Below are 16,248 nucleotides of genomic sequence, written 5' to 3' on the forward strand. Positions count from 1 at the left end.
TTTTCTCAGCGGGAGGGGCAGAGAATGCTTCAGCCTTATCCCGCTGAGAAGCACAGCCCTCAGTTGCTTGCTTGCATCGGGCTGGACAGTGAAAATACAGCGGAGCACATTTTTTTTTTTTTAAAAAAAGAATTGTGAAAAAAGACCTGGGATCCTGTTTTGCCAGCTAAAAGCAAGCAGCCTGTAACTAGCTGCTTTTAGCTGGCAATCCAGAGTCCGGACACAACACGACTACACTGCCACTACTCTACACTACAAAATGGTGAAACTTCCTCTTCCTGAACTATCCTACATCACTTCCTGCGGATTTGTTTGCGAAATCCGCACCAAATCCGCAGGAAAAAGAGCCTGTGGGAACAGACCTGCGGATTTCTTGCGGATTTTACACCTTGCATTGACTTGCATGGGAAAAATCCGCAACAAAATCCGCAACAATAATTGACATGCTGCAGATTTTTCCGGATCAAAATCCGCGGCAAATCCGCCACGGAAAAATCCGCAGCATAGGCACAGCATTTCCAAAATGCCATTGAAATGGCTTGGAAGTGCCGCTGCTGCAGATTTTTGGCAAATCCGCGGTAAATCCGCGGCAAATCCGCAGCGTGGGCACATAGCCTTATAGAGAGCGGAGGGAAAAATTTGCAGATGTGTCTTTATAGAGAGCGGAGGGAAAAACCTGCAGATGTGTCTTTATAGAGAGCGGAGGGAAACTTCTGGTTTCAACTGTATCTATTATCTATCTATCTATCTATCCATTGATCTATTGATCTATCTATCGATCTTTCTCTACACTATTTATCATTCGGTGCCATACGGTGACACGGTTACACTTTCCAGTTCCAGGATACTCTTTCTTATAAATCTAAATTAAGGTATTGCTCCCTTGCATTGATCTTTCACGTTAGTATTAATGAAGGGTTGTAAATGTACTGTACAGTTCGATCACGTTGGATCCATGAGACCCCTCTATCACGGGAAAGTGGTACATGACAAGCGTCTGCGCACTACACACGGCCCCCTCCTCCATTACATGGACTTTTCAGATGGGGGAACATCTTTTTGTTTTTGTCATGGCTAATTAAAAAAAGCTCATCGTCTATAATTACTCCAGACAGATATTGACTTTGCCGTGTTGTAGAGACAGAGTTGTCCTCGGGGGTGGCGGGGCGATGGGTGCGACATAAATAATTACATTTGGATTTTTAAAACTGCATTCAATACTTTTAATTAGGTTTGTGTTGTTTTTGTGTTTTATAAAGGTTACCGCTTGTGGGCAACAGCCCTTTTTACCTTTATGAGTTGTGTTTAGGTTCCGCATTGTATAAAACGTACTATTTTTCGGTTTCAGCACCAAATATTCCATTTTCTCTGATCTAATTTAGTTTGCTTGTACAAACCATTTCCATTAAATGATATAGATCTTGATTTGCCTGATACATCTATATTTGCTTTATGAAGGTTTACATATGAAATTGCTCCAGTTTTTGTCCTGATGGAACAAATAACACTCCGGAAAATGAGGGAAATAATTGGTTGGAATGGAAAGGATGGAGATGGCATTTTTTCACCTGGTAGGTTTCCCGAGCGACTTTACTGCTTGCAAAGTAATGGGGAGTTTATTTCCAATCTGTACTGCAAACCAGAAAGCTCTGAAGCAGAGAATGTACTGGTAATAAAACAGAGGCTAAAATCCATGATTTCAACCTAACGTTGACTGCAAAATAAATAACGGCGAGATGAAGCCGCCTGACCTACAGACACCTGCAAATTGATCAATGAAAGTTCAAAGGGATAAGTGACAGGGGCATGGAGTTCAGTACTGCTTAGGTCTACTTCTGTCTATATCTACAAGTGCATCCTAATAAATTAGAATATCCTCAAAAAGTTAATTTATGTCAGTAATTTAATACAAAAAGGGTAACACATATATCATATATAGTCATTAGAGTGCTGTATCCAAGCATATTAATGAAAAGTTGAGTGGAAGGAAAAAGTGTGGTAGAAAAAGGAGCACAAGCAACCGGGATAACTGCAGCCTTGATAGGATTAAGAAAAGGCCATTCAAAAATTTGGGGAAGATTCACAAGGAGTGGACTGCTGCTGGAGTCAGTGCTTCAAAAGCCACCACACACAGAGGTATCCAGGACATGGGCTACAACTGTCACATTCCTTGTGTCACCACTCATGACCGATAGACAATGCCAGAAGTGTCTTACCTGGGCCAAGGAAAAAAAAGAACTGGACTGTTCTCAGTGGTACAAGGTGTTGTTTTCAGATTAATGTAAATTTTGCATTTCATTTGGAAATCGCGGTCCCAGAGTCTGGAGGAAGAGTGGAGAGGCCACAATCCAAGCTGCTGGAGGTCTAGTGTGATGTTTCCACAATCGGTGATGGTTTGGGGAGCCATGTCATCTGCTGGTGTAGCTCCACTGTGTTTTATCAAGACCAAAGTCAGCACAGCCGTCTACCAGGGAATTTTAGAACACTTCATGCTTCCCTCTGCCGACAAGCTTTTTGGAGATGCAAATGTCATTTTCCAGCAGGACTTGGCACCTGTCCACACTGCGAAATGTACCAATATCTGGTTTAATAACCACAGTATCATTGTGCTTGATTGGCCAGCAAACTCGCCTGACCTAAACCTCATAGAGAATCTATGAGACACCAGACCCAACAATGCAGATGAGCTGAAGGCTGCTATCAAAGCCACCTGGGCTTCCATAACACCTCAGCAGTGCCACAGGATGATCGCCTCCATGCCACGCCGCATTGATGCAGTAATTCATGTAAAAGGAGCTCCGACCAAGTATTGAGGCATTTACTGTACAGACTTTTCAGTAGGCGCCAACATTTCTGAGTGTAAAATCATTTTTTCGGTTGATCTTATATAATATTCTAATTTTCTGAGATAATGAATTTTGGGTTTTCATTGGCTGTAAGCCATAATCATCAACATTAACAGAAATAAACACTTGAAATAGATCACTCTGTGTATAATGACTCAATATAATATATAGGAATAGATCACTCTGTGTGTAATGACTCTATATAATATATAGGAATAGATCACTCTGTGTGTGATGACTCTATATAATACATAGAAATAGATCCCTCTGTGTGTAATGACCCTATATAACATAGAAAAATAGATCCCTTTGTGTGTAATGACTCTATATAATATATAGAAATAGATCCCTCTGTGTGTAATGACTCTATATAATATATAGAAATAGATCCCTCTGTGTGTAATGACTCTATATAATATATAGGAATAGATCACTCTGTGTGTAATGACTCTATATAATATATAGGAATAGATCACTCTGTGTGTAATGACTCTATATAATATATAGGAATAGATCCCTCTGTGTGTAATGACTCTATATAACATAGAAAAATAGATCCCTCTGTGTGTAATGACTCTATATAACATAGAAAAATAGATCCCTCTGTGTGTAATGACTCTATATAATATATAGAAATATATCCCTCTGTGTGTAATGACTCTATATAATATGTAGAAATAGATCCCTCTGTGTATAATGACTCTATATAATATATGTGTTTCCCTTTTTGTATTGAATTACTGAAATAAATTAACTTTTAGATGATATTCTAATTTATTGAGATGCACCTGTATACGCAGTTTACATTGTAAAATCTGAAAACAGATCTGCTTTATTCTCAATTTAGCAAGTTATCACCGCTCTAAACGATAGGTGATTACTTACTGATTGCTGTGGGTTCACCCACTCGGACCCTCACTGCTCATGAGAATGGGACTTTGAATTGCAGTATTAGAATAGAGCAGTAACAATGCTGTACTTGGCAATCTCCAGCAGTCCCATAGACAATGAGTGGAGTGGAGCAATGTACATATTTCTTCTAGTGGATAGGTGATAATTTGTAGTGTTGCTAATCACCCATTAATCCATTTTATTACTTTAAACTAAAGCAATAAACAATAAACAAATGTCTTTTTAAAGATACTATGAATTGGAAATGACACTAGCTCACCACTACAGCTGCTATCCCAGGACAGGAGGGTCACGCCAGGAGGGTACACAGGAATCATAATCCTTAGCACTTTTTCTGATTTAAAGGGTTATTCCCAAGATAGTATGTTATCCCCTACCAATAGGACCTTTACTTTATTCATTGTCTATGGGACTGCCGGGGAAAAGCCATTCTTGGGATCACTCATTGATTGGACCTCCACAGCAATCACTAGGTTAAGCCTCATCATGTGGATAGAGCATAAATTACAATCTTGGGAATATCCCTTTAATGTATCGCATAATTATGGCTGCATTCAGCCACCACTAGGGGGAGTTTATCTGCAAACAGGTTTATACATCTAATATTGCACCTATGTATGTATATATATATATATATATATATATATATATATATATATATATATAAAAATATATATATCTGTATGCAGTGAGCTCCACCTAGTGGTGGTTGCAGGTAGCTGTGATGGGAAGTCATTCAGTATCCCAACAGGCCCCATAGTATAATTGTGTTGTCTCAATGTCAGGTACATCCCATGGTTCTAGTATTTGTTCATCCTCCCTCTTTCCAATCATTTGCAGGAGAGCAGTGCTGCTTGATTGCTTGGCCGGGAATTTGCTCCCCTTTTTAGTAATATCTTACAGTTTGTTGAGGGGTATAGCCCGTTGGTCAGAGACTGTCTGAGAAACTCCCCTGGGTCCTTTCTGTAAATGAGCCTACTGGGATTCCAGTAGACTTTATTATGTATCAACTCTAAATATACCCTACATATTTATCACCTTGACCCTAAAATCATTAGAGAAGCCATGGAAGTGATAATATTCAAACAAATGAATTGCATTTGTGATTGTTTCCATTACTATGTTCTGTTATTAGGAGGAGCAATATCCAACATGTACAGTATTATGGCTGCCCGATACAAGTACTTCCCGGATGTGAAAACCAAAGGCATGGCTGCTGTCCCCAAACTGATCATCTTTACCTCAGAACATGTAAGTTCATACATAGTGATATCCATGCATTCCCTTTAAGAATAATGCAGAGGAACAAGACAATATTAGAAAATGATGATCACATTCTTCTCACATGAATTCTAATAGCCATGCAGTTTTCTCCAAGACATAGCACATCCACAGTGGTATCATACAATTGTACCCATAAAAAACCTGTCATCAAACAAGGCCTCCCTAAACTGTTGCCATTGTATATCAGAGTCTTAAAATGAGCAGCACAAAAAGACTGTGCAAACCAAGCACAGGTGCTCGGTGCACTTGTGACATGGCCAGTCCATAGCACCTTTCCATCTACTTGTTTTTCTAACACCTCCACCCCCTTCTGTTCTTTTGAAAGCCTGAGCTGTCAATCTGGGAAGAAAAGGCTGGATGAAGATGGAGGGTGGAGGGTGGATGAAGATGGAAAAGAAGTAGGTGGTAAGGGAGAATGATGACTTAGGGGCATCTGTCATGGGGTATATGGAGACAGGACAGGGGCTCTTAGGCTGGCCCTCAGACTTGCGACCCTGTGCTGTCACTTATCTTGGAGGTAGGTTGATGGTAACCAGGTCTGAGCCCCTAGCATGACCCTAACTGCTGTCTGGGCCCTGATCTTACTCCCCGTCTCCCACATCCTTGGGGCGGGACGGGAAACACCAAGACGAAACCCCACAAAACAACACGGACAAGGGGGAGCGGAAACTCATACACACAGCACTCAAACACAAAGGAGAGACAGTATGTGTACCGGGGAGTAACAAAAAAGGGGAGGAATTAAGCACAACAGGGGAACGCTCACACCACTCAGAAGTGCAGCACAGATCACCATGAATAGGAGAAACACCAAGACCAGGATCGCTGAAGCTATCATCAGCACAAAAAGGAAGAAGCTGTGCTTCAAATAGGAAGGAGACAGCTTCACTTGGCAATCAGCAACCTGAGTACTTAGGTCCTACTCACCAGTCTGGAAGGATTTACTCCTGCAGAGCTGAAGACTAGTGAACCAGTCAATGCCCGGCTCTGGACGAACACTCCAGAAGCCTCAGGTTGCTTGTCAGACTCTGATGTGATAAGAGTCTGATGTCAGGAAATATGTGCAGAGCTGAACATCGCATGAGAGCATCTGACAAGTGGCATGCGCCTCTGTGCACCTTATCACAAATCTTACTATAGTCCCTGACTGGAGTAAGATTTTTGACTTAAGGTATGCAACAACTTGTCATGAATTAGACACACCTTTATACCGCACCAGCTTGGCATATTTTGGAGAAGCGCGGAGAAACTGTTATGAAAGCACCAAAGACCGCAAAATTGTTGCGACTTTTCAAAAGCAAATTACAACAAAATTCTGTCAAAAATTCCTTTGATGAATACTGTTCAGGAATGATATGTTTGATGACAGGTTTCCTTAATCTAGATAATTTTTTAAAAATACTGTATATGATGCACAGTATGTCGCAGTAAACCAATAAAGATTTATTTAGTTTTGCTAATAAATTAATTTAAATTTGTATAAATACTGAACTGTAACATAAATAAATACTTGGTTACCCAAAATCTTTTCTTTCACTATGTTAACTCTTATACAATATGTTGTAACTAAAGTATCCCCACTTTTGCAGAGTCATTATTCAATGAAGAAGGCTGGAGCAGCGTTAGGATTTGGGACGGAGAACGTGATCCTGGTAAAATCCAACGAGAGGTGAATAGTGACTCTATATTGAAGATGTAACATATAACATTGTAGTCATTAGTATTTAAAGGGTACCAATACTTTCATATCACTTTTCAGAATAAGCAGAGGAATAACAGCAGTGGCGTAACTAGAGTTTGAGGGTCCCTGGTGCAAAGTTTGGACGGGGGCCCCCCCTCCACGTACACCGACACTAAGGGTACGGGATAATGACACTAACACTCGGGGTACAGGATAATGACGCTGACACTTGGCTCTTACCCTCAGCACCCAGATTTCCCATGATCTGAAATCCCTCCATCAGCACCCAGCTTTCCCATGTTCTGATATCCATCTTGTCCTCTGCACTCAGCTTTCCCATGCTCTGCTATACATCATTCCCTCAGCACCCAGCTTTCCCATATCAGAGCATGGGAAAGCTGGGTGCTGAGAGATGTACAGCAGAGCATGGGAAAGCTGGGTGCTGAGGGAAAGAGCCTTTTCCCTCAGCACAAAACATTCCCATCCCATGCTTGTATCTTTGTCCCCCCTCGTATATAGTTCTCCAAATACAATAATGGCCCCTGCATAGCCTTCCATATAGTATAAAGGCTCCCACATAACCCTTCATATATTAGAATGCAGCTACATAGTCCTCCATGTATTATAATTCACCCCATAGTCCTACATGTAGAAGTAGCCCTCATAGCCCTCCAATTATAATGAATTTACCAAAGTTCTCCATGTATTATAATGCACCCCATAGTACTTCATATATTATACTGCACCACACAGTCCTCCATGTTTTATAACGCACCCCCATAGTCCATGTATAAGGTAGCCTTCATAGTCCTTCGTATATTATAATGTAGCCCCCATAGTCCTATATGTATTATAATGCAGCCCCATAATACCTTCATATTGTATTATGCAGCCCCATACTCCTCCATGTATAATGCACCCATATATTCCATGTATAATGTGTCCGTCATGTTGTATAATGCAGCCCCATAGACCTCCATGTATAATGCAGTCAGCCCCCCATGCTCCATGTATAATGCAGACGCTCCATGTATAATGCAGGGAGCCCCCCCATGCTCCATATATAATGCAGGGAGCCCCCCCCATGCTCCATATATAATGCAGGGAGCCCCCCATGCTCCATATATAATGCAGGGAGCCCCCCCATGCTCCATATATAATGCAGGGAGCCCCCTCATGCTCCATATATAATGCAGGGAGCCCCCCATGCTCCATATATAATGCAGGGAGTCCCCCCATGCGCCATATATAATGCAGGGAGCCCCCCCATGCTCCATATATAATGCAGGGAGCCCCCCCATGCTCCATGTATAATGTAGGGAGCCCCTCCATGCTCCATATATAATGCAGGGAGCCCCCCATGCTCCATGTATAATGCAAGCTGCCCCATGCTCCATGTATAATGCAAGCTGCCCCATGCTCCATGTATAATGCAAGCTGCCCCATGCTCCATGTATAATGCAAGCTGCCCCATGCATCATGTATAATGCAAACTGCCCCATGCTCCATGTATAATGCAAGCTGCCCCATGCATCATGTATAATGCAAACTGCCCCATGCTCCATGTATAATGCAAGCAGCCCCATGCTCCATGTATAATGCAAGCTGCCCCATGCTCCATGTATAATGCAAGCTGCCCCATGCTCCATGTATAATGCAAGCTGCCCCATGCTCCATGTATAATGCAAGCTGAGCCATGCTCCATGTATAATGCAAGCTGACCCATGCTCCATGTATAATGCAAACTGCCCCATGCTCCATGTATAATGCAAGCTGCCCCATGCATCATGTATAATGCAAACTGCCCCATGCTCCATGTATAATGCAAGCTGCCCCATGCTCCATGTATAATGGAAGCTGCCCCATGCACCATGTATAATGCAAGTTGCCCCATGCATCATGTATAATGCAAACTGCCCCATGCTCCATGTATAATGCAAGCTGCCCCATGCTCCATGTATAATGGAAGCTGCCCCATGCTCCATGTATAATGCAAGCTGCCCCCATGCTCCATGTATAATGCAAGCTGCCCCATGCATCATGTATAATGCAAACTGCACCATGTATAATGCAAACTGCCCCATGTATAATGCAAACTGCCCCATGCACCATGTATAATGCAAACTGCCACATGTATAATGCAAGCTGCCCCCCATGCACAATGTATAATGCAAGCTGCCCCATGTACAATACAAACTGCCCCATGCACCATGTATAATGCAAACTGCACCATGTATAATGCAAACTGCCCCATGTATAATGCAAGCTGCCCCACATGCACAATGTATAATGCAAGCTGCCCCATGCTCGCTGTATAATGCAAGCTGCCCCATCTATAATGCAGTCCCTCATAGCCTCTGGCCACCGTATACACGCTGATTTAATAAATAATAATAAAAAAGTTCTTCTTGCCTCTCCTCGTTCCAGCGCTGGCCCGTCCTCAGCTCTCCTCCGTTCCCAGCTCTTCTCCCTTCGGCTAAGTTCACATTTCCGCTAAAATGTATCAGTCACAATCCGCTGCTCTTGTAAACAACGGAATCCATTTAGCGGATTCCGTTGCTCCCATAGACTTGTATGAACAGCGGATTGTGACTGATGATGCTGCGTTGCACCCTCCACCCGACTGATCAGTCGTGGAACAACTGACCGCCGGGCGGGAGGAACGCAGCATGTAACATTTTTTGAGCAGCGCGATCCGTCAGATTTCTCTGCGTATGCTCTCTGGCTCCCTGCACACGTCACCAGCTTTGGTTGGTTACCCGATATTTACCCTGGTTACGGTGCAAGGAGCCAGCGCTAAGCGGTGTAGGCCCGTAACCAAGGTAAATATCGGGTAACCAAGGTAAACATCGGGTGCTTTGCTGTTACCCGATATTTAGTCTGGTTACGTGTGCAGGGAGGCCGACACTTTCCCGCTCGGCCCCACCCCCTCCCGCACTCCGCACATGTATGTACACACACACACACACACCTGTCCCCAGCCATGCAGACAAGCACTGCCACTGACACCCTCGTCTGGCGTCAAGCGACGCATGTGACTGATACAAAACAACGGAAATGTGAACTTAGCCCTCCCCTGCTGCTGTCGGCGTCCTCCCATCCTGCGCTCTGTGCTCTGAGCACAGCCAACGCACAGGAGTGACGTCACCGCACGGGGTATGGAGCGTGGAGCTGCGCTGGCCGCTCCACGCTAAATTGTTCCTGTGCGCGATGACGGGATAGGGGGGCCCGGTGCCGCCGCCGCTGACACCAGGCAGGGGGGCCCGATGTCGGCGCCGGCACCGGGTCATATAGCGGCCGCGTGGTCTGCCCTGGATCAGTGCAGCTCCTCTCACAGAAAGGATCTGGCTGCTGATCTGCCGGACGGCCAGGTCCCCTAAGCTGCCGGGCCTGGTCGCAGCCGCGACCTCTGCGACCGCGGTAGTTACGCCCCTGAATAACAGTATTTCTATCTGCATTTTCATCAGTTTTACAATTTCCAGGTTTGCTTTAATTTTCACTTGACTCTGAGCTGGTGGGTGGAGATTAGCTGCTTTAATGTCTCCCATGCACCTCATATACTCCGAAGGACTCTTGCTCTTCTTTCCGTAGGTAACACGCAGACAGAAGCAGCAGAGGCCTGGGGTTGAGGGATATTTTATTATAGCATTATAAACCAGTACTGAGCTGGGTAGATGTGACCCTTGCACTGGGATAAGCTAAATGAAATGGCAGCTCCATCTTTAGCTCTCTGCCTCTGCTTGTTTTCTCCTCTCATCACCTCTCTCCTCTTTCCATAGACTTCAATTTGATCTATAACCTGATACCTCTGTGAGCCTGTCTTAGCTTGACCAGGATGTACCTGAGCTGTTTGTTAGTGGGAACGATAAGTTCTGTAGGGAGGATGGAGGGGAAAAAGTGGCTCATAAATGGAGAAAGGGAGAAGAAGTGGCTCATAAGGGGAGAAAGTATCATATTTCTCTAATAGAGATATATTACAAAGGTTCTTATATTAGCTTGTACTATTGATTTATACAAAGTTTGTCAAAAGTATAGTGACCATTTAAGACCTAATAGGAAATTTCTAAAAGTGTCACGAATAGTTTGTTGTAGTACATACTTCTCTATTACTATATTAATTACAGGGGGAAGATCATTCCTGAAGACCTGGAGGCCAAAATCATTGAATCTAAACAAAAGGTATGTAACATCTGCAATCTTCATATGTTGCTGTGTGACTATAGAAAGCATTTCTATATATGAATGCAATGATCTCCATTAAATTTATTTTAGTAAAGCTAAGCTGCAATACCAGGCACAATGTAAAGATCCGAGTGGCGCTTTTTCTGGAAAAGAAGCCGATATTGTTTTGTTATTTCATATAATCACTCTAAATAAATGCATCATTTTTTTAGTATATCATGATTAGACATTACAAACCCCTAAAACCTATATTAGGCTAGTTCCAAATAAGTGTTGACTTTGTGAGTTTTTGTGTTTTTAAATGAAGTGCACGTCTTTCTGGATTTAATCTAAGTGCTGCACATACTTACACTCTTCTTGCATACCTTGCAGGGCCATGTTCCCCTTTATGTGAATGCTACAGCTGGGACCACGGTATATGGAGCATTTGATCCCATTGATGAAATAGCAGATATATGTGAAAAGTACAACCTATGGCTTCATGTAGATGTAAGTAGTCATCACCTTTCAGATGTTGTGACAGTCTCGGAGTCCATGTAATGTGACTGGTGGTATTTTCTTGACACAGGCTGCATGGGGAGGAGGACTGCTCATGTCCAGGAAGCATCGTCATAAGTTGAATGGGATAGAAAGGCAAGTAAATAGAAAATAAAAAAAATACTGTGATGAACAATCTGAACTAGTTCAATAGGCACTAGTCATAGGGGTTATACAACCATCACTGAGTGGTATATATCTTACTGTGAGCACTCATGATTACTTGTTATTAAGGGTGAGGGAGCATTATCATGCTCGGGGCTCGGTACTCGTAACGAGCAGTTGGACGCTTGGATTGGCGCGACTTATGTACTGAGTATAATGGAAGTCAATTGGAAATTTGAGCATGTTTCTGGAAAATTTCTAGGAAAAATGCTTGAGTTCCCATTGACTTCCATTATACTCAGGTACTCGAGTCGTGCCCATCCAAGCGTCCAACTGCTCGTTACGAGTACCAAGCCCCGAGCATAGTTATGATCACTCATACAGTATACATGTTATTCCTCCCGACTTTCCTCCGATCGATGGAGAGAAGGATCCAAAACTTTTGTTTGCCAGTGGCTCTCTCTAATACAAACATAAAACATAAGAGCGACCTTCCTAGAACTCCTGTGTAGGGGAAAGTCGAGAGAGATTGACATCAAAACGATGAAATGATTGTGAGGCTGACAGCTATCTAAAGTGTATAGTCAGCAGTGAAGAGAGCAATACTATAAATAACATGGACTAGTCATGGCTATTATAATGGATTTGACATTGTGACTCCGGAGCAGGACTCCCTATGACTGCGTCTCCTGACTGCTCTTTGACATGTCCTCACCTAAAAGGGAATCTGTCATCAGGTTTTTGCTATGAAATATGAAAGCTGATAATGTAGGGGCGGAGACCCTGATTCCAGCAATGTGTCACTTACTGGACTGTGTGTTCTTGTTTCAATACAATCAGTGTTTTATCAGTAGGTTATCACTAGAGGACTAGATATCTCGTGCCTCCTAGTCACTACTTTGTGTAACCCTACCCCCACCACTGATTGTCAGCTTTCTGTGTACACTGTACATTGACAGAAAACTGCTAATCAGTGGTGGGGGCTGGGATATACAGGGCTCAGCATTCAGAGCACTGTTAGATCTGCGGTAGAGAAAAATGTGATTGTATAAAAATGACAGAATACAGATTTGTAAGTGATACCTTGCTGGAATCAAGTTCTTTCCCCCACATCATGCTGATCTCAGATTACATAGCAAAAACCTGGTGACCTTATGAAGGGAACCTGTCAGCTGATATGGCTGAGATATGTCAAGCCAGGGTAACTGGTAGAGCGAAGCCGCTGGGCAGGGTCGGACATATCATTGGTGCAATCTGGGCGGCTGCCATTGGCCCAAGAGGTATGGTGGCCCATTACCACCTCAAAAGCAGGTAGAATTGTGCTTTTTGATGAGCGTTTGGGCTGAAAAGGGCCCATTTTTTTGTTCTTGCACAGGAGCCCTTTTCTGTCTGTGTCCGCCAGTGCCACCAGGGACCCACCTGTCCAATTAGTCTACCATGTGGCTCAGTTCCCTATTAAAATGTGTTTTTCTCTGAAGTGTTTTAGAGTCTATATACTGGGTATATATGGCTGGGATCATACACCCACGGTCTGATACGTGGACGGGCAGCATGTATCAGCCCTCTGGTTCCCTTTAACCAAACAGCTTTTGTTTGTCAATTTAAAATAACTTTTATTTAAGACATTTAATTTGTAAAAATAATTTAAGCAATTCTACAAAAATGTTGTTGGGCAGAGTAAAAATATAAATATTTATTGTGTGTATTCAGTTTATGCATAAAAAGGGTGATAGTTCCCATCAATTGCCTAAACAGACACATGATTGTCCTGTGCACTGCCCATCATCGATGACCCTGAATGGAGTTTCTTGTAAAAAGTGAGAAAAAATCACATTTTTCCTCCTCAGTAAAGATAACAAGCGCAGAGGGCAAGACATTGCCATACTGTATCTTTATTATCGAGAGATACAAAGTGACATGCTGGATACCACTCTTCTCATTAGCATGCATTGATCAGACAGTAGCTGACATACCGGACTTACTCCCTTGCCTTTTTTCCATTGCCTGCGGAAAATCAACCGCGACGTGACCTCTTTATTTGCCCCACTGAAACTTGACAAAAAATGTCAGCAAGAATAAGGTTGCAGAGATTATAACTGAGACACAATCTATTGCCATAAACATCAAGGGGGTCTGTTCTATGAGAGTGAAAGCGCTGCCGGCAATGGGCAATCTGAACACGCGGCTGCCGTGTGTTATATAAGGGATGCACATTGTATATTCGTTTTTGGAGCATGTTTTTTTGGTTATGGAAGCCTCGAGCTACAAGAAGTGAAGTCAGTAAATACGTAGGAAAGCTTAGTGCACCAGCACACATAAATAGCCGAAAAAATCACAGCCCATTCTTCTTCACTAGCCTTAAGAAAGACTGCAACCCATATATTGTGCTCACGTAGAATAGAAAAGTCTATATGGATAAGCAATAAACCCAACAAAAGAGCAGCCTAAAGACACGATCCAAAAAATCCTGAGAACCATGTCCCCTTAGTAAAAAAAAAAACAAAAAAACATAAAAATAGCACTAAATTAAATGGTCCATGTCTCCTGAACTATATGACAGATAAAAAACAATGGAATATTCAAGGAAGCAGCATAAACTTTCCACTTTTGATCTGGTGACAGGTCCTCTTTAAATGTCCCTAAAAATGAGTCAAATACTTGATGAGATTGAGATCTGGGGTTTCTTGGGCAAAGTCATACAAAGTAATGTTATATATAATAAAATTTATTCATGAAGAACCTAAACTCCTTAAAGCACCACTCCACAGGTTTTTTTTAATTTTACCTTTTGGAGTGGCACTTTAAAATTTAAGTCCCCTTCCCCCTGTCTTATACTCACCTTCTGTCATCTTCACCTTCTATCACCACTGCTCCTGTCAGGCTCCTTTGTGCCCTGCCGGCAACTCCAGTGTTTCATGGAGCGCGTCAAAGGTCACAACTCAGTACAAGTCTATGAGAGCCTCGTTTTTGCCCTCATAGACTTTTATCAGGCTCTTGTGATGTAATACCTGGCTTCTAGCCAGTCAGAAGCTATGGGCACAAGCAGGGCCGTTGTCAGGGCATTACAACCATGACTGGTGTATGGGGCCCGATGAATAGGGGGGCCCAACCAGGCTGAGGGTAATTACTTAGATCAGGGGGCAGAGGTCTTAGATTTAAAGCGCCACTCCAGCAATGAAAAAAACAAAATGCTGGAGTGGTGCTTTGAACTTGATTTAGAGTCTTTTTGCAGGTTATCACTGACTCAATCTTGTGAGTCAGTGAAGAGGTGGACCTGGCCGAGCCTAGGGTAATTACTTAACTTTATTAAGCCCCCTTCTTCACCGGGCCCCAGTCACAGCCACAGCAGAGGGGCCCGGTAGTGTTGCTTTAGCTACTATACATGGCTAATTTGCATGCAGAGGGGCGGAGCATGCAAATTAGCCATGTGCTGGACTGGAGACAGGAGCAGGGGGAGCCCGCTGACCCCAGCCCCTGCTTTGCTTCAGCTGGATGCGCGTTGGAGGGTGCACCCAGTGACTAGAAACACACAGGGGGGCCTGGACACAATGGTAGCCCGGCCCCTCCTCTTTCATTCTTCTGCTCACCGGTGCACAAGATGGTGCAGCGAGACCGGAGCAATGCCAAAAAAGATGGAAATGCTGGAGGGAAAGTATGAGATCAGGGGGCAGGGGACTTAGATTTAAAGTGCCACTCCAGCAGTAGAAAAAAAAAAACCAAATAATAATGATGAGTATGATGTATTTTATGTTGTGTGGGGTCTGAGCGTACATTTTCCTTTATATTTCCTTTACAGAGCTGACTCAGTAACTTGGAATCCCCACAAGATGATGGGTGTTTTACTCCAATGTTCTGCAATTCTCTTAAGGGAAAAGGTAAGAAGTTTCTATAAGATGACAGTGAAACGCGTTATCTGTAGTGATTGCTAATGAAGTCAGAAACTTTTACCAATAAGGGCAGTATATAGAAAATACCATGAGCTAAGTAGACAAATGTATTTTCATTTTTGTTATTTTTAATGTATATTTGCTCATAGAAAATATTCTAATTAGAACTCTTTTAATGTTTAGTACTTTTTACTGTATAGTTGTTGTTTTTTTTCATCAGGGTATACTACAAGGATGCAATCAGATGTGTGCAGGATATCTTTTCCAGCAAGACAAGCAATATGACATATCATACGACACTGGAGACAAAGCAATACAATGTGGCCGCCACGTGGATATATTCAAGTTCTGGTTGATGTGGAAAGCAAAGGTAAAAACTGCTGATTACATTAGCCACGGTGTATTCATAAAATGGACCATATATTATATTAAATAATCATCTACATGGAGGTATAATACAGAGTAGCAAGGGTAGCAGTTTCTATATCCCCAGGCTAGATTGCCAACCTCTAATTAAAGGGATTGTCCAATAATGGGTAACTTTTTCTTAATGGAAAAAAAAATAATCGATCGACACTACTCTTTCGAAATCACTGCTACATCTCCTGCCAGGTGCTGCATCCAAATCTGGATAAAATGAGTCTCTAATTAACATTATATTATGGTTTTCAAATTTTTATAGTGTTATTTTTCATTCCCTTTAATTTTTTTTTCTTTGTTTTCCTGTAATGATTAGGAATATTCAGTGTTTGAATAAAGTAATTTATTTAAGGTATTGCATAGTTACATAGTTACTTAGGTTGAAAAAAGACCT

At 42.5% G+C, this 16,248-nt stretch overlaps 1 protein-coding gene across 2 annotated transcripts in view; it reads left to right on the forward strand.

The window, feature by feature from the left end:
* Positions 1-16,248, forward strand: part of GAD1 (glutamate decarboxylase 1) — a 130,128-nt gene that overhangs the window by 101,772 nt on the left and 12,108 nt on the right. For both annotated transcript variants that reach the window (XM_075317315.1, XM_075317316.1), the window contains exons 7-14: positions 1,459-1,571; positions 4,894-5,009; positions 6,632-6,711; positions 10,848-10,902; positions 11,278-11,394; positions 11,474-11,538; positions 15,344-15,422; positions 15,655-15,804. In XM_075317315.1, the coding sequence (XP_075173430.1) occupies positions 1,459-1,571; positions 4,894-5,009; positions 6,632-6,711; positions 10,848-10,902; positions 11,278-11,394; positions 11,474-11,538; positions 15,344-15,422; positions 15,655-15,804 (775 nt within the window). The remainder of the gene's footprint in view (positions 1-1,458; positions 1,572-4,893; positions 5,010-6,631; positions 6,712-10,847; positions 10,903-11,277; positions 11,395-11,473; positions 11,539-15,343; positions 15,423-15,654; positions 15,805-16,248) is intronic.

This window comes from Anomaloglossus baeobatrachus, chromosome 7 (assembly GCF_048569485.1).
Source record: "Anomaloglossus baeobatrachus isolate aAnoBae1 chromosome 7, aAnoBae1.hap1, whole genome shotgun sequence".
NCBI lineage: Eukaryota > Metazoa > Chordata > Amphibia > Anura > Aromobatidae > Anomaloglossus > Anomaloglossus baeobatrachus.